At 45.3% G+C, this 17,433-nt stretch overlaps 2 protein-coding genes across 2 annotated transcripts; both read right to left on the bottom strand.

The window, feature by feature from the left end:
• Positions 1 to 3,922: 3,922 nt before the first annotated feature.
• On the bottom strand, positions 3,923 to 7,213 carry LOC147449577 (uncharacterized). Its single transcript, XM_086522643.1, has 3 exons — positions 4,432 to 7,213; positions 4,233 to 4,334; positions 3,923 to 4,131 (listed from the first exon to the last, which is right to left on the bottom strand). The coding sequence occupies exons 1-3, from the start codon at positions 4,669 to 4,671 to the stop codon at positions 4,087 to 4,089; spliced, it is 387 nt and encodes a 128-aa protein (XP_086378769.1). The 5' UTR covers positions 4,672 to 7,213; the 3' UTR covers positions 3,923 to 4,086.
• Positions 7,214 to 13,755: 6,542 nt separating this feature from the next.
• On the bottom strand, positions 13,756 to 17,077 carry LOC147449576 (zinc finger MYND domain protein). The gene is made up of 3 exons (XM_086521989.1): positions 16,744 to 17,077; positions 16,504 to 16,634; positions 13,756 to 16,406 (listed from the first exon to the last, which is right to left on the bottom strand). Exon 3 carries the CDS (start codon positions 16,372 to 16,374, stop codon positions 14,443 to 14,445), a length of 1,932 nt encoding a protein of 643 aa, XP_086378115.1. The 5' UTR covers positions 16,375 to 16,406; positions 16,504 to 16,634; positions 16,744 to 17,077; the 3' UTR covers positions 13,756 to 14,442.
• Positions 17,078 to 17,433: the final 356 nt, after the last annotated feature.

The following is a 17,433-nucleotide window of genomic DNA, read 5'->3' as shown; positions in this document are numbered from 1 at the left end:
GGGTGTTGGGTACCAAATAGTCTGTAGTTGAGCGACCAGTGGGAAAGTAGCGACAAACTTCGATACCCCATCAAATGCCATTGCCGATGGTGTAATCCTGCATAATGGAAATCCGAATGTCGTGAAGGGCCATGAGAACGGTGGTTCGACACACGCAACCGAAGCACTTGCAAAGAGGCCGGCTTGTCGAGTACCGACAACAAGAGCACGTGATGATCGGGGAGGCGGGCACGTAAAGATCTCCGTCAATGTCCGTATATTGTCGGGTAGTGAGCCAAGACCCCACAAAAGCTTTCACAGGGTGTATCATGCACTGAAGAGCTCGCTCAATCAACAAGGCCGTTGCTACAGAGCGGCGCACCTTCCCAACAGAAACAAGTATGTGAATTTCTTGTGTGCGTGTTGTGCATTAGAAATTCGAAGGCAAGTGGTTTCCTCAAACTTAACGTGCTCAAATAGGACCTTGCCTCCACAAGCTGTAGTAATCACTAGGACAAGAAGACCACCAGCGTCTGCAAAGGAAAGAGAGAGAGAGAGACCAAGGGTGGCGGGTGGTTGTGGAGCTTCGGTCAGCCGGCAGTCAACGATAGGGAAAGAGAGAGTGAAAGAGCGGTTGACGAGGGCCTGTGGGCAATCATCAAATGAGAGAGAGAGAGAGAGAGAGAGAGAGAGAGGGACAGATTGTCGCCCTCTGCATGGTGTGGGCAACAGACAAGAGAGGGAGAGAGATGGAGATGACGTTGTGGTAGGTGTCAATAAGGAACTACTCATCTGGTTGGGAGTTGGTTATAATAATTTAAAAAAATAAAAGAAATAAAAATGGCAGCCACCCCTTTTTCCTTGTTTTGTGGTGGTTTGCATCGCACCATGCGAGAGGTGTGAGGGTGCGTGTTTCAGCCATGCAACAAACCGCCACTGGTGGACGTTGAGCGAGGGATGGTGGACAGAGAGTGTGCACGCATGGGGTAGGCAAAGGAGACCGACTCGCAACTGTCGAGGTCCGCTCCTTATTGCATGCAATACTGAGGTCATTGATGTGAGGTCCTTCTCGTCACCTGCAGCCACTATGAGCACGAGCGGCACGAGGTAGGATACTAGCAGGGCAGGTAGTTGAGAGCAACCGGTTGCGATCTGGGCTACATGTCGAGTGAGTGCGCGCCACTGGTTGCTGGGTGGGTGATGCCATGCAGGCAGCTGAGAGAGAGAGAGAGAGAGAGAGAGAGAGAATTTTGCATGAGACGAGAGAGAAAGAGGGTTGCAGGGTAGTCGTTATTCAACCAGAGAGAGACAGAGAACGAGTGTGACTGCGAGTGGTCATGTACCGTATGCAGCCAGTTGCTGGAAGCTGTTAACTGACGAGAGGGGTCATGTACCGTACGCAGCCAGTTGCTGGAAGCTGTTAACTGACGAGAGGTGCGCTGCTGAGCTGTAATCCATGGGTAGTAGTACTTTATTGAAAGGAAAACGGCGCAACATCAACCAGTCATGCTTGCTGCATGCGGTTGACGTTGTCGGATGGTAGGTCACCCACCGCTATTGGCCCTCATCGAACAAAGGCAATGCTCTTGCTGTGCCACCATCAGCCCACGCCAAACGGTGCAGCCCGTCGTCGTTGTAACGCATAACGCAAGAGAGCAGGCCGCCCCCCTGTGGAGCAAAAACCCGGACCTGCAAGAGGTCGCCGTACCTCCACTCCCCTTGATCCAAATTATACCTACTCCATTTTATTATTTTTTTTAAATTTTCTTGTTCCTTCCTCTTCTCCTTCATCTTATACCTATGTATGCCTACTATGCCTGTGTTGTATTTGGCGTACAACCTTGAACATTCTTCCTTGATTCCGAACACAATTTAAAGGTCTCTTAAGGTTATTCCTACTACAAGCCACCTCAATTTCTTCTTCTACTACAGACATATATGTATATGTCTCACATACATATATTACTAGCCATGTATAAGGTACATTGTATGTATCTGACCCAACTAACCATTGCAATCAAGTGCATTGCAATTAGGTTTCTAATTAAACTAATCATGTGATCAATTTTATTCACTAAATAATGATTTCACAGGTCTTAGACAATACAATTACTCTTATGATCCTCATGAAATTAGTCTTAATCGTCTACTTGCAATTATAAATAACAAAATCAAGTTCAAGGAAAGCACAACCCATCTTTAATAGTAAAAATCTCCATAACCATGATTGTTGTAAGCCCAAGAGCATAACGTGGCTCTGATACCACTGTTGTAGACGAAAGGCGCGGTTGCCCTGTAAAATACGAAAATAACATACTACAATCCATAAACAAGCAAATCTGCATACCTGACGACTCGAACAAGCACATAATCCAAGCTATATGCGAATAGAGGGAGACATGGAGCGGGATAGAGCATGAGAGCACGTGCAAGCGCACCTCTTAGAGCGGAGTGCTACGTCAGCACAGCGAGAGAGAACAAAGAAGAGGAGAGAAGAGCAACGCAAACACTGGGTGCAATCTCCCCCCATGCAAGAGTGAGCATTTTCCTCTTGCACGTATTTCATTTATAGATTCTTTAATGCTCAAAATGAATACACATTGGTCGGCCGGCATAAAATGACCATAGCTCCTAATTAGCACATAGAGTAATAAATGTACATATCCCATATCCACAACATTGTACTTGTTAGGTAATATCCCAAAACTCTATGAGCCACTTAGAAAGTTCACATGGTACTTACATTGCACTTAAAAACCTAAATGCAAGGTTTAGTTTTACATTGCATACCTCTATACGGTCAACGTCATCTCTAATCTTTGAGTTGCTTGCATCAGCCCCTAAAGCTATCAATGCACTTGAGAGAGCAATGATCTTTGCATCAATTACCATCAACTTAGAATCAAATGCACCACATGCTCCTCCCTCCATGTTGTCTTTCAGTGTTTGAAGCTCAGTCAATTGCCCTTGAAGCACTGCTTCAGCTGAAGATGTTCCCTCTATCTTCCACATGCTCTAACTTTTCTCTTGTAGTTGCACTTGGGTTGCATTTAGTGTGCTTTTCACACTCTCCAATGTACTCTTTCTTGCAGCCGACATCTGCTCCACTTCCGCCACAATTTGGAGATTAAGAGAGCTGCAATTCAAAAATGAGTGAGGGCCCAAACTACAAGAAATAGAAGTTATCCCGCCATGGTCAATGAGAGCCTTTGGAGTGGATTGTGTGGTCCGAGTCACATGCTCACCATTCTCATTGCAGTCAGTCCAGTTCTTGAGCTTTTTGTCCATCCCGCTCGAGAGCTTCTTGCAGTGATCTAGGACCTCCTCACCAAAAATAGCCCATGCAACCTTCCGCTGACCCGTTGGACTTTGCATGGCAGCTGGGCATCTCTCATATACAAACAAGGTTGAAAACTTGTGTATGATTTCTTTGTTGGTTGGTATGGCTTGATATACTTTGTGAAACAATAACCTACATTCTTCCACTACAAGAGGTTGTGTGCTCTTGTGACGCTGTTAGCGACGGAAATACATTGGGTTTTTATAACCCCCGGCGTCGCTAAAACCGTCGCTACGAGCGTCGCTACGAGAGCGTCGCTATATGCGTCGCTATAGGCGTCGCTATAAGCGTTGCTATATAGCGACGCCTATAGCGACGTTTACACAGATGACTATAGTGACGCTTATAGCGACGCTACAGAGCCATAAATAGCGACGCTTATAGCGACGCCCGAGAGAATTTTTTTTTGGTGACAGGGCATTCAACAGGGCATTGAATGCCCGGCCACCCATCAACCATATTGTACTTGATTCACTTTTTAAAAAAAGTGCAAAGGTAGATAATAGACCCAAAATAATCACCCACAAGACGCATTGTTTGCAAAATTGACAATTGTACACATCAGAGGCAAAATGAATTGATTGGCAAATGTAATAATGACAATTGTACAACATCATAGGCATAAAGAATTGATTGGCAAAAGGAACTGCGGTGACAAATGTAATAATATACATGGTTCAAAAAGACGTATAAAATACGTCGCTTGATACATAAGCTATGAGAAACCCTAAACTAATGCTATCTAGCTACGGCTAAACTGACGTCGTCTAGTCAGACGTCTCATCGCGTCCAAGCGGCGTATCTGTCGGATTCTGCAAAAAAAGACAATAAGACAGCTTTCAGTAAGTATAAACATATAACGACATTTATAAAACAATACAAAAAATAAAAAAGAGTAAACCCTAATACTAACCATGCCGCCGCGAGAACTGAGAATGTCCATCAGGGCGTTTAAGCCCTTCCTGCCTGCGTACTCGCGCTCGTACGGTGTGGGATCACGTCCTGTCATCGACCACTGTCAAAACATACAAAGATTTCATTATGTTAGAACTAAAAAACTCATAAACCCTAAACTATCGAACATGCATAAAGAGCAATGTGAAAAGACTTACAAAATCGGCCTCAAATGATGCCCATCCACCGCTCCCCAAGTGGTGCGAGCTCCCTGTCTCTACTCGCGCTCTGGCTGCATCCTTTTGTTGCTTCCACTTGTCGGGATTCTCGCGCGCTGCTTTCTTCGCATTCTTCCAATCTTCTTTGGCCAACCAATCTGGCCTATTCCACCCATTCTTGATTGCTTTTTGCACTTCGGAACGCTTGTGTTTGCAGTATTCGCGCATTCGAATCTTCATCAGGTCTTCATTGAAGCGTTGATCCCGTGTTGGAACGGGAAACTCATCATGAAGTATCTTGATGACTCTGTTTTTTAAATCACTTTTGGTACTTCACTCCATTTGTTTAGTATGTAGTGTCTAAACAGCTGGGAGCAAAGACCACGCATGCGCGAGATCACCTTCTTGCCGTCATCATCCATGATGATGCCACCGCTGATGTCGACGGAGTAAGGCAAGCCCTCTGGCCGGTGACGCGTGAACCTCGGTGTCCCGACAGGGGTCTCTAGCGGCGTGTCGATGGGGGTACGGACGTCAGGTGTCTCCACCGGCGTCTGGGCCCCGAAGCGAGGAGTGTCGAGTGGGGTGGCTCCTGGCGAAGTAGGTAGAGGTGTGTAGCTTCTAGGAACAGTCAGCCGTGCAAAACCTGGCGTAGATGGCGATGCTGTGGCTGGTGTGGGGGCGGGCAAAGAAGGGGAGGGTAAAGAGCCTCGTCGAACACGAGGCGGTGTGGAGGCATCGGTGGCGGAATCCCCACAACAACCGCCACCGCCACCACTAGAGCGCCGGTGTCTAGACGAGTGTGAAGCTCGTCTAGACAAAGAAGGGGAGAGTAAAGAAGGGGAGGGTAAAGAGCCTCGTCGAACACGAGGCGGTGTGGAGGCATCGGTGGCGGAATCCCCACAACAACCGCCACCGCCACCACTAGAGCGCCGGTGTCTAGACGAGTGTGAAGCTCGTCTCGTCGACGCCGAAGCTTCGGAGCGCGCCGAATGCTCCGAAAGAGAGGGAGATGCGGATGGTGTAGGAACGCGCGATGATGCGCCAGAGCGATGACGCTCCATGTACCACTGTTTCTACTGCGGTGACAAAGAAGAAAGAAACTCCTCATCATCCATACCTGCATTAAACACACGAATATTTAAACTTAATATTGAATGAATAGAGTAGACAATGACGCAAAGACCATTAAATACAATGATGTAATGACGCATATAAATACAATGACGCAATGAATCGAGTGATAGAAGAGGCAAGTCGAAAACTCAGAATTTTCAATCAAAAGATGTGAGCGCGAGTAGAAAAGAGCGTTATACACCATGGAAGGTACTTAGAGAGCCAGAGCTTTTACAACACGGAGCAAAATTGTTCAAATACAATATTTGTGGCTTTAAGAGATCTCTCTCTCATCCTCGCATAACTCAGCATAACTTCCTATATCTATATAGAGCTCTCCGTTTAAACACATATCCTCTGTTTCATTTTGTAGCTCCTCTGCATGCACCCCATATAGAGTAGTAGCATCTTGATGCACGTCTGGCACCACCGCAGCGGCTTCTGATTGAGCATCTTCTCTGATCTCCTCCATTGATGTCATTGTGATTGGCACATGGTAGCCTTCATACGTCCTTGCACTACGAGGGGCTACCTCTATGACGTACCACCAATTTGATGTAGACTTTGTAGGATGAAATATTACCTGCCAGAGCCACATAACTTACATGAGAGCTTTCAAGCACATAACTTGTAAAAGGGGGATGTTAACTATTTATATACTTACTTGTTCACAATGCTCGGGTAGTACGAAAGTGTCTCTTAGGTCAGTCCATTTCTTAGTAGAATCCACCTCAAGAAAACCAGACTCTCCTCTACGCACAGTAGCGTTGCGACCCTCCATGATTATCTTGAACCATTGCACGTCGAACAAGTCGACAAAAAATCCTCTGTAATCGATCCTCAAAATCTCTTGCAGCGTACTCCCACTCTTCTTCAGTCACTTCGTCACCGCATTGTTGTGCGCTTTTCAATTGGTTGTGCAACCATCTTAAGCTCATGAAGGTTGGTAGGCTCTCTTGAACCGCTGGATAGTGCATCGGTGATCGTCTTCCCCGTCTCCACTCGATTCGTGCCCTTTGTCGCTCTTGCTTTGCATCCTCATATTGTGAAATCCACTTTTGCATCACTGGATTGTGAAGCATGCAAAATCGGTTGATTTTAGCCTCTAGATCTTCCGTCATCTTCTTCTCAACACCAAGATTGCACATGACAATCCCAGATATGCGCTCATCATCTATGGTTCGCCATAGCGTGTCCCGGGATTTATCAAATCCGTCTAGCCGCTCTCCAATGTACACTAGGGACTCTGATACCAACCAACCTTCTGCCATGCTACCCTCCGGACGTGCCTTTTGACGCACATATCCCTTAAGCGTTTTCATGAAACGCTCTAAGAAGAACATCCATCTGGAATGAACTGTGCCAACTATTTCCACCTCATCAACTATGTGAACAAGAAGATGCACCTGAATGGTTAGCATGGTAGTAGGAAAATGTTTCTCAAACATGCACACAAGCTCCGCAGCATTTAGTTTGGCGAATGGTATGGAGTCTACGTTGATCTCCTTTTGTGAGATCCATTGCACCAGCTTTGCAAGTTTGTAGATTGTGTTACGGATGTCGAGAGACAAACATCCCTCAATGGCAACCGGTAAAATAAACTGTATAGTATGTGCAGCAATGATATTAAAGTCCACATTTTATGCAATGATATTAAAGACCACTATGAACGTACCTGACACATTTTATGCCAATCGTGTGACTTCAAACCGGTAAGCTTTCCTTCTTTAGTAAAACACGTTCGGAGCGAGTGCATTACGCCAGTGGGGGTCCGCAAAGATCGAATGGCCTCTTTTACTTTGCGTTCTTGGGCTCCTGTGAAAATCCATGGTGCTTTAGGGAGTTTTATCGATCCATCAGACGCTGTTTGCGGCCAATATTGCTCCATACGATCCACATTTCTAAGGTCAACTCTGGCTCCCAAAGTATCTTTCTTGCCGGTCAAATGGTCCCATAGTAGATTACCCACATTCTTGAATATGTGCATTGGATCGAGCAAGTGATTGATCATGAGTCGGGGCCAGTATGGTAACTCGTACCATAGAGATAGTCTCTTCATCCCTGGAGGCAATCCGTCATCGCACATCTCCTTCTCCTCTAACCATGCTTGTGCAGACATCCTTGGTGGCTCTCTTCCCAAAAAGCCGTTGCGTAACACATGATTCTCTGGAAGATACGCTTGATGACCTTCGTAGATTTGCTTCTTCAGTGAGGGTGCCCTACGTGCATTCAGTCTAGGTCCACATGTGACACATGCTCTATATCCGCTTGTTTGAAGCCCTGCATGTATACACATGATAATAGATCAACTATGGGAAAAAACAATATTTACAGTGTCTGAGTAGTGAGTGTCAATAGATCACCTGAGCATTCTGTTAGCCCGGGATAGTCATGCATGGTCCACATTAGAATGCCTCTGATCAAAGCATTCCGTCGTCCTGTGTGTCGGCTCATATCCACCACCTCTATGCCAATCCACAATTGTTGTAGCTCTTCCAATAGTGGACGAAGATACACATCCATATTCCCCACTTTATATCGCCCTGGCACAATCAAGCTTAGCCATAGGTGCCCCTTCTTCGTAGTCAACCACGGGGGAATGTTGTAGTTGACGATGACAACGGGCCATACACTGTAAGATGTTGATCTTTGACCAAATGGATTTACGCCATCCATAGCCAGGCCTAAGCGCAAATTTCGAGCTTCCCTGGCAAAATCCGACCATGTTCCATCTATATGTTTCCAGGCTGTGCAATCTGCAGGAATTCGTAGCACACCATCCGAAGATTTATTCTCCTCATGCCATGATGCTAGGGCGGCCATGGACTTACATTCGAAGAAATGCTTGATGCGAGGAAGCAGAGGAAAATGTCGCAAAACCTTTTGTGGAATTTTTGTCCCGTGGAGATCTACTCGATATCTTTCGGAATCACATTTCGGACACTTCTCCATGTCTGTGTATTCCCCTCTGAAAAGAATGCAGTCATTAGGACAAGCGTGGATAGAATTGTAATCCATCCCCAAGTTTCGCAAAATCTTTCTTGCTTCATCTCGGGAATCTGGCATCACACTATCAGCTGGTAGTATGTGCTCTTTCAGCAATCTACACAACATAAAAATATGATACAGTCGTGTAAAAATCTATCAGATCATTGTACATTTAGAGTTCTATTAAAGTAAACTAATTGTAATAGATCACCTGAAAAGCGCTGTGACGCTAGTGTCACTCCATCCAAACTTTGCCTGCATGTTGAGAAGAACCAGGAGTGCTTTCAATCTAGACATACGTGCTCCATTATACAATGGCGTATCGGCTTCACTTTTCATATCATCACAGATAAGCCTTTCTGAATCCATGATCGTCTGGATCATTTCATCAATCTCGGGCTCAAACATTGCCTCGTTGGGAATGTGCTCTGCATGATCATCCCCCGAGCTGTCAGAGGCTACATCTTGTGGCCTCACATATGCTGCTTGACCAAAGCGCCTGCGAACACGTCTATTGGGTTGCAAGATTGCTGTTTGTTGGCCAGCGTCAGAGTCCGACGAGTTATAATTGGCAACAACTCGATCTATAATAGATGGATCGAACTCGCCAAATTCGCGAACGTGCTGCAAAGAAACACGTCTTGTCCGTCGCACAGCATACTTGCATTGATTACAAGGACATAAGACCCTCGTTGAGAGATAGGTGTTTCGGTTGGACGGTCCCACATCCTCGTCGCTACTCATAATGAGGATAAAAAACTTATAACCTGGACAACAAATTTAATATTCTAATGGCATTCTTCGTCTTATCTCTCTCTCTCTCTCTCTCTCTCTCTCTCTCTCTCTCTCTCTCTCTCTCTCTTTACCTCACATTCTCTAGTCATGTCCAATCCCCGCACACCTCGGTCTAGAGGTGCACGGAGATCAGAACCACCAGGTTATAATCTCGTCTTTATTAGTCAATACCTATATTTGTGGGTACAAGAAATCTACACACCCACGTCTACATGATACTGCATGTAGTGGACAAAACCCCTTTCCCTCTTCTCTAGCTGTAGCACTTCACTTCATCTTAACATCTTTTCACAGTAGATCTTTTCACTGTTCGTCTAACTCTAAACCCTAAACCGTAAGTAATTCTTGCGTGGACTCGATCTAACGTAAATAAGCGTAAATCTAAATAAACGTAAATCTAACTAAAAATAAAGCTAAATCTAATTTAACGTAAGTCTAATGACTAGAGGTTGTCTAGATGGTCATTGTGTCGGGGATGTAGTGACTCTTGCCGCCCTGAAGATCCACCTTCTTCCCTATCTTCTGAAGACATTTCACCAGTACTTTTGGATCGACGGAGCCCACCATGAGTGAAGGCAGCAATACCCTATATTCCATTGAGGGCTTTCTTCACCCGCTTCATGCAGGCATCGCAGTCTATGGAGACCTAAATCTAATCTAATATAACGTAAATCTAAATCTAGCTTAAATAAACGTAAATCTAGTTAAAAATAAACCTAAATCTAATTTAATGTAAGTCTACATACAACCTAATCTTTAACGTCTTTTAAGATAGTTTCCTACGACGTTATTACTCTCTTCTTCTTGTGTGTGTGCGCGTGTGTGGATGTGTGTGCCAATAAAAAGAGATAAATGGTATAACCTTTCTATCACCCATGCCAAGTATGATAGATTGATTATGCCATTTCCCTCTTGAATAATAGGTCTTGAGTTCAACTCTTCGTCGGCTAGATCTTTAGGTTTTTTAATTTTAATTAGTTTCCTACGACGTTAAATTAGTTTCTCTCTCTTTCTCTCTCAATGTGTGTGCGTTTTTTTGGATCGTATGCGTGTTTTCTCTCTCTTTTTCTCTCTCAATGTGTGCGTTTTTTATTTATGCATGTTCTCTCTCTCTTTTCCTCTCTCAATGCGTGCGTTTTTTGTTTATGCATGCTCTCTCTCTCTTTTTCTCTCTCAATGTGTGTGTGCATTCTTTGTTTATGTATGTGTGTGTGCGTTTTTGTTTTTGTTTGTACTCTCTCTCTCTCTCTCTCTCAAAAACACTATGTGTGTGTGTATGTGTGTGTGTGTGTAGAGAGAGAGGGAGAGAGAAAGAGGGGAAGGGAACATGAGAAAGAGGAGAGGGAAGGAGCATACCTGGCTCTCCTTCCTCTCCTCGTGTGTGTGTGTGTGTGTGTGTGTGTGTGTGTGTGTGTGTGTGTGTGTGTGTGTGGAGAAGAAAAAGAGAGAGAGAGAGAGAGGGAGAGCGTTACCTGTTCTTTGCTTGAGGGCGCCGAAAAACTCAGATCTGAGATCTGAGTTTTTGGGCGCGCTCGGTTATTTTTTTACCCCAGCCGGCGTCGCTATGAGCGTCGCTATAAGCGTCGCTATGAGCGTCACAAATTTACAAAGAAATTTGCGACGCTCATAGCGACGCTCATAGCGACGCTTATAGCGACGCTCATAGCGACGCCGGGAGTTTTTTTTTTGAGCGTCGCTGTGTGAGCGTCGCTAACATGAAGAGCCTCTTGTAGTGTTCTGCATATTCAGGCCGCACCACATGCAAGAAGATCATGACACCCTACTCCGTTTTCTTTGTGAAGACTGCCAACCAATTCTCATCTGTCACATTCTCATCAAACAAATGTTGGTACAGCTTGCCTTCCAAACTTAGAAACTTAGACCGTACTCCTCATGTAGGTCATGTCGGGGTAAAGCAGAATCTGGTCTGCTTGGGATATTGAGCGTTCCCAAGATGCTACTATTGAGCACAAAAATTCAAAGGAAAGGGGATTAGTCAAAACACTTCCACCGCCATGTAAAACTATGCATTCAATGTAATAAAACTAATGAAATGTGGACATGGAAAAAACAGTGGCAAACCTTTAATATCTAAATTTTTATCCAAAAAGTACTAATTTAATAGATTCGTACATTCATGAGAAGGAAATGGGTGATTACCATTGCTCTTATCAGAGGCAAGAAAGGTGTCCTTTGACGACAAACGTGCACCACTCTTGGGCCGTTTGCTACTGTTGGAATGCAAGCTGGTGGATGACACCTCAACCGGTGATTTGTTTGGTAAGGTGCACTTTCGCGGTGGTGTCTTCATTTCTGGTGTCCGAATAAAAAACTATCAAATCTCATCCAACAATGAATGCAACACCCTCAGCGTCAGAGAGAGAGAGAGAGAGAGAGAGAGAGAGAGAGAGAGAGAGAGAGAGAGAGAGAAGAAAATCCAACATTTCAACAGTCTAGAATTGCAAGGAAATCTGACCCAACAGAGATGAGCAAGCATCAACAGGAAGGAGAGAGAGAGAGAGAGAGAGAGAGAGAGAGAGAGAGAGAGCTACCTTGAGGAAGAAATGGTTGTCAGCAGTCTCGTGGCACTAGTGGCACAGCACAACAAAAATTGAGCTCCGAAAGATCTGCAAGCAGGAGCAATCCATGCAACGCGACCTTGGCACATGCCGGCACTGAGCAGATTACCTTTTGCTGCATGCTTGCATTTCAAAAAATGATGAAATCTTGAAGTAATGTTTTCAAATCTTGGTACCTTCTTAATCGACTTATACTAGACCCTCACCAAAGTGATCCACCAATTTTTCCCCAAAACCTGACCACCTTTTCATGCTTTCACCCATGTATATATTTAGACATATCTATATATATAACACTTGGTGGTGCAAATGTCTTTAGGAAAAAGTCATCTTCATCTTCTAGATGTTGCACTTGCCAAATGCAAAATTTCTTATGCACGATGTCCATGTTGGCAACATGAGGAGACTTGTGCACATTCATTTTAGTTCACGTATTTCAAGTTCCCTTCATGTCAAATTCCCTTCTCTTTGCTTTGGAAAGTGTTTCTAGCTACTTATTGTGTTCTCCTACCCTTCTATTGATGCTACCATCTTCTTCACCTAGGTCCATTTTTGGGATTTGTGGTTTAAAATGATCTTTTGTTCTTTCAGACTCCAAGAGATCTTTTGCATTTGTTGCAAATGTTTCTTCGACAACACACACTTCTCACTTACCATTCAAGACAACCACTCATTATACACTAAATCTATTTTTAAGTGCTTATGGTTGTTCACTGCATCAAGCCTTTTCTTCATGGTAAGTGCAAGGTTTTTTTGTGTACATTCTCTCATTGTGGGTTTTCCCTCATCCTTAGGTCATGGCTACCAATCAACCACACAAGGGTCATGGAAAGGTTACTCTACTTTTCTCATCTTATTCACACACACACACCCATGTGGAGAGAAGTTTTAATGTTAAAAGGAACAATACCAAAACACCAATGTGTGTGTGTGTGTGTGTGTGTGTGTGTGTGTGTGTGAGAGAGAGAGAGAGAGAGAGAGAGAGAGAGAGAGAGAAGAAGAAGAGAGGTTTTTGACATCCTAGGGCCAATCCGAAGAGACCTAAAAAATCTATCCAACAAGGTTTGAACTCGCGGGGGGGGGGGGGGCGGGGGGGGGGGGGGAAGAGAAGAAGAAGAAGAAGAGAGTTTTAACATCGTAGGAAACTATCCCAAGAGACCTTAAAGATCTAGCCGACGAGGAGTTGAACTCAAGACCTTTCATTCAAGAGGGAAATGGCATAACCAATCTACCACACTCAGGTGATAGAAAGGAGAGCCGGTGAATCAAGAATGAACTCGGGCTGGGCTTAACCCAAAGTAAACTCAGGGCGCCTTGTCACGATATGGCACAGGGTCAAGGCCCAAAGGGGATATAGGGCCCAAATTTGAGGACGCAGAGTAGCCATAATTTCCACCATCCAATCACCATGGTGAACTAGGGGTGGGCTAAACTGAGAGTGAACTCGGGGTGTGAACTACGATAGTATACATTTCAAGTGCCGACATGGCACACTAGCGAGGCAATAAGGCTTTGATGTGGCAACCAAGAGGTCTCGGGTTTGACAAGCACCCCACCAAGGCCGGTGAACCAAGGGTGAACTTGGGGTGGGCTAAACTCAGAGCGAGCTCGAGGTGCCATTTTACCCCTAGTTCATGCTAGCTCACCGTGGCGATCGGACGATGGAGATCAAAGTTGCATGCCCTCTCTCAATTTGGGCCCTTGATCCCCCCTAGGCCTCGACCCCATGCCATATAGTGATGAGGAGAGCCTGCTACAGACCCCAATGACATGATGTTGAGACTCCTCAAGGGTAACTAATGTTGGGCATGGGCACAGAAAAAACTTTCTAAGGAGACGAGCAATAAGTTCCACATGGTTATATCTTTCCAACTTGCACATTATTCTGCTGAAGCATTACATTTTTATCACAGAGGTTTCTCACACAAATGTGAGAAAACTAGTTACAGGGATACAATGCTTACTTCAACGATTGTCTGATGTACACAAGAAAATGGCATTTTGTGGAAAGGTCACTTCTGGTTGGACTCTTTAAATCCATGTCTATGGAAAAATCCAACTCCGAATGATTGCTAAACAATTACACGCAATATTGATCTTTTTGCAATCCCACTTTACCATACCATGCACTCCAGTGTTCATCAGCCAATTGGCCAAACTCTTTATACATAATGCCGTGTACCTCAGTAAGCAACATACCCGTTCATGTCAGTTCGCTTCTGATCACCAGCGCACAAATGATTGAAGATTGTAACAGCATGCCTTTCAAACATGATCAGCCAATGGGCTGAATAGTCACGAATTATTCAAGCAAAAGGGCAGAGCTACTTTAGCAGTAGGCAGATCCCACTTCGCCAAATCTGCACCAATTGTCCTCATATGAGCTAAGTGGCATAGCTCTTCAACCATTAAACACAGTAATCTAATCCCAATTGGCCAAATTCGCAAGATATGGCAATATTATCTCTGCATAAATCCATCCAGTGGTGTGAAACGCCTGAGGAAGCCCAACAAAATCTTGTCCAGAAAAGTCTTACGTATTGACACCAAGTACAAAACCATTACTGAACCAAGGAATGTTGCTTGATGGAACTTGATTTCTAACAGGGGAGCGGAAAGGATTTGGAGTAACTGGATAGCTGATATGCAAGCCTGCCGCACGGAGGAGCTGTTTAGCATTAGCACAGCACGGCTCTGAAAAATCTGTGAAAAACGCAGCCACAGTTTGGACCTTGATAGCTTCAAGCGCTCCTGGCCAAGTGCTGTATGATTCAAGGCCAGCATTTAGAGCCACCACTACGTCGGGAGAGGGCAGGGAACTTGCCTCATCCTGATACAATCCCTTAACAAATGAGAGCTTTAACTTTTCACCAGCTGAAGCTGTTGCCCCAGAGAGAGGCAGCGGTACTTCCGGCCCAATCATCAAGACATGGAGGCTCCCAGAACCACCCAATAAGAAGGGGAGCTCTGCAAAGGCGGGAATCCAATCAAGCTCCCCCTCTGGCCCCAAATAATGTACTACAACCTCTTTGCCTTTGGCAAGCCTCGTCTTTGTGGCAACATTGAGTGCTGTAACAATGTGATACAGGGAAAAAGGGAAAGAAAGCAGCGTAGCAACAGGGCTGGACATGGGAAGCCCTCTCAAATCATAGTATTCTGCCCAGCCAGACAGAAGAATCATGCTAGTTCTTTCCCCAGCACCTGAATGATCCAATAGTGGCGCATCCGTTGGATACATCCCACTTGCCAATCCCCAAGGACCCTCTATTTCTGCCCCGCTGGGGAACACAGGTAGTAAACCAAACTCATGCTCTTTATAACAACCACACATCCTCCTCCACATGCCTTTACCATGCAAGCTCACTATTTCTAACCATTTGCAGGGCTGCTCCATCAAGCAAGGAAAATTGAAGCCCTTCAGCTCCAGCTCTTCCTCCCTTTCCATCATTGCCTTGAAAAGCTCACAGCTTCCTTTATGTTGATCCTTCCAATGCTGCTTCTGACACACATGACCACAATATATCACTGCTTTGCACCTGCTGCATCGAGGAGCCGAGTCTCCAGAGACCTCTTTATTACACATAGCACATTGCCGGGGCACTGCCCATCCATCCACATCGACAGTAGCCACCTGCTGATCTCCACTCTTGGGAATTGAACTCTTCTGATTCTCAGAATGCTCCTGAGGTGGATGCGTGATCTTCACAGATGTAACCTCCCAAAACTTTGCATCTTCGGCAGGCCATTGGACATCTAGAGTCTGGGAAAATTCCTCAAACAATGCGCGATGTCCGCGCAGACCATTGGGATTGCATTGCTGAAGCAAAGGATGTGCTTGCGTAACGGCCTTTACACAGGCAAAAAGCCACCTGAGCTCATCTAAGGTCGGCGTGCTGTATGAAGCAGTTGCAAGATCAAAACCACTATCATTCACCCCGTTAGCTGCTGGAAAGATAACATCAATAAATGGGAAAGCCTTTGGGCCAATGATCTCTACACCGAGAGCTTTAATCATCTTCTTGTGAGGGAGGGGAAGGTTAGATTCAGAAGTAAATGTTAGTCTAAGTACGCCAGCAGCCGGTACAGACTTCAAGTTTGGTAATGTGTGGGGCGGTGCTGTTGGCACGCACTGAAGCGCATCCTCATACGATCTATAGAGTAAAAGAGCTGGATCGCCCACCAAGTTTCCAACAAAGTGGGCACAGAAGAACAAAGGTTTGGAGCCATGAACCACCACTCCAAACAGATGATGGGGGCGAAGTCTTTGCCATGGATTGGATATATAAAGAGCAGAGCAAGCTCTATATATAGACTTTACAAAGGCAGCTGAGACTCCTTCAATCTTTGTCATCATGCAATCAGGAAAGAGAGGAGGAAGAGTGCCGAGGGCAGATCGCCCATTACCTGTATTGGTTCCAAATTGGTGCTGGAAATTGCCAAACAGCTCTTTGAGGTGCACATCCATAGCAACTTACAAGATGATTAGAGGGGGTATTTCTGCAAGCAATGCAACAAGAAGAATGAATACCAATGATCTTAAAGAGGCCGATCTCTCTGCAACAGAGATCAGGGATGTATAATCAACAAAACTGACCTGATGTTGATTTAGTGGTTGGCCCCGCAGACGGAACAAGGAAACCCCCACTACAAAGCATCCACTACAAGGATGCCAGCACAATGGAGGAAAACCTCATTGCGATAAAGACCCACAACATAAAGCAAAACCTGCAATATAAAAGGTCCGAAGCTCGAGCTTGCAGAAAGATCTGCGATGATTCGAGAGCACAAAGTGATAGCAATCTCTACTGTTGTATAATAAAAAGATGAAGGAGACCTAAAGAAAAGCAGAGATTATGAAGAAGACCCAACAGCGGATAGTTTTGCCTGCTTCTTGGGTTTTTGAGGGGCTTTAGGGTTTTCCGTGCAGAGGCCCGCTTGAGCTCATCCTGCACAGACAGGATCACCGACACCCGCTCCTTTTTCCCTATCGTCATCAAGCTCCCGTCCCAGGCTGTCACGTCCCATGGTTGGGTGGCCCATTAAGCTTGGCATTTCTTTAATCTTGACCAGCTGTGCACAAAACATGAACATGCCATTGAATATATTTGGAGGGAATCCGTAGGCCGAGAGAGAGAGAGAGAGAGAGTTCTCATTTAGAGGGCTCCCCCATAGGCCTGCACTCTAGAAGAAGATGCACGCTTTGCACGCCCCATAAACCCCTCATCAACAAGTGGACGCTTCTCTATCGTGCAAGTTGGTACTAGCTAGCCGAGTAGAGGCAGTCAAATGGTGCTTCTCTGGTGTGGGGGTTGGTTGAAGCACCCCCCAACTAAGCTATTGCATAGAATTTTAGAAGCAAGTAGTCAACCATGCGAGCTGCTATGGGCTAGAGTTTGAAACATCGACGGCCCTACAAAGGCATCGTTAGCGAGCCTATGGGGGAGCCCTTTTAGGCCATTGAATAATGGAGGCAAATTGTAGATGCACACACACATAGAGAGAGAGAGAGAGAGAGAGAGAGGGG

Source organism: Adiantum capillus-veneris, chromosome 10 (assembly GCF_014529385.1).
Source record: "Adiantum capillus-veneris isolate H3 chromosome 10, ASM1452938v2, whole genome shotgun sequence".
Lineage (NCBI taxonomy): Eukaryota > Viridiplantae > Streptophyta > Polypodiopsida > Polypodiales > Pteridaceae > Adiantum > Adiantum capillus-veneris.
Note: the sequence above shows the minus strand (reverse complement) of the source record. Positions and strands in the feature narration are given on the sequence as shown.

Excerpts from the sequence above, each read along its gene's own strand:
- LOC147449577 (XM_086522643.1), bottom strand. The coding sequence starts at position 4,671 with ATGAAGATTCGAATGCGCGAATACTGCAAACACAAGCGTTCCGAAGTG. Across the intron at positions 4,335-4,431 it reads CATCATTTGAGGCCGATTTT|TGGTCGATGACAGGACGTGA; the intron begins GTAAGTCTTTTC and ends ATGTTTTGACAG. Across the intron at positions 4,132-4,232 it reads TCAGTTCTCGCGGCGGCATG|AATCCGACAGATACGCCGCT; the intron begins GTTAGTATTAGG and ends CTTTTTTTGCAG.
- LOC147449576 (XM_086521989.1), bottom strand. The coding sequence starts at position 16,374 with ATGGATGTGCACCTCAAAGAGCTGTTTGGCAATTTCCAGCACCAATTT.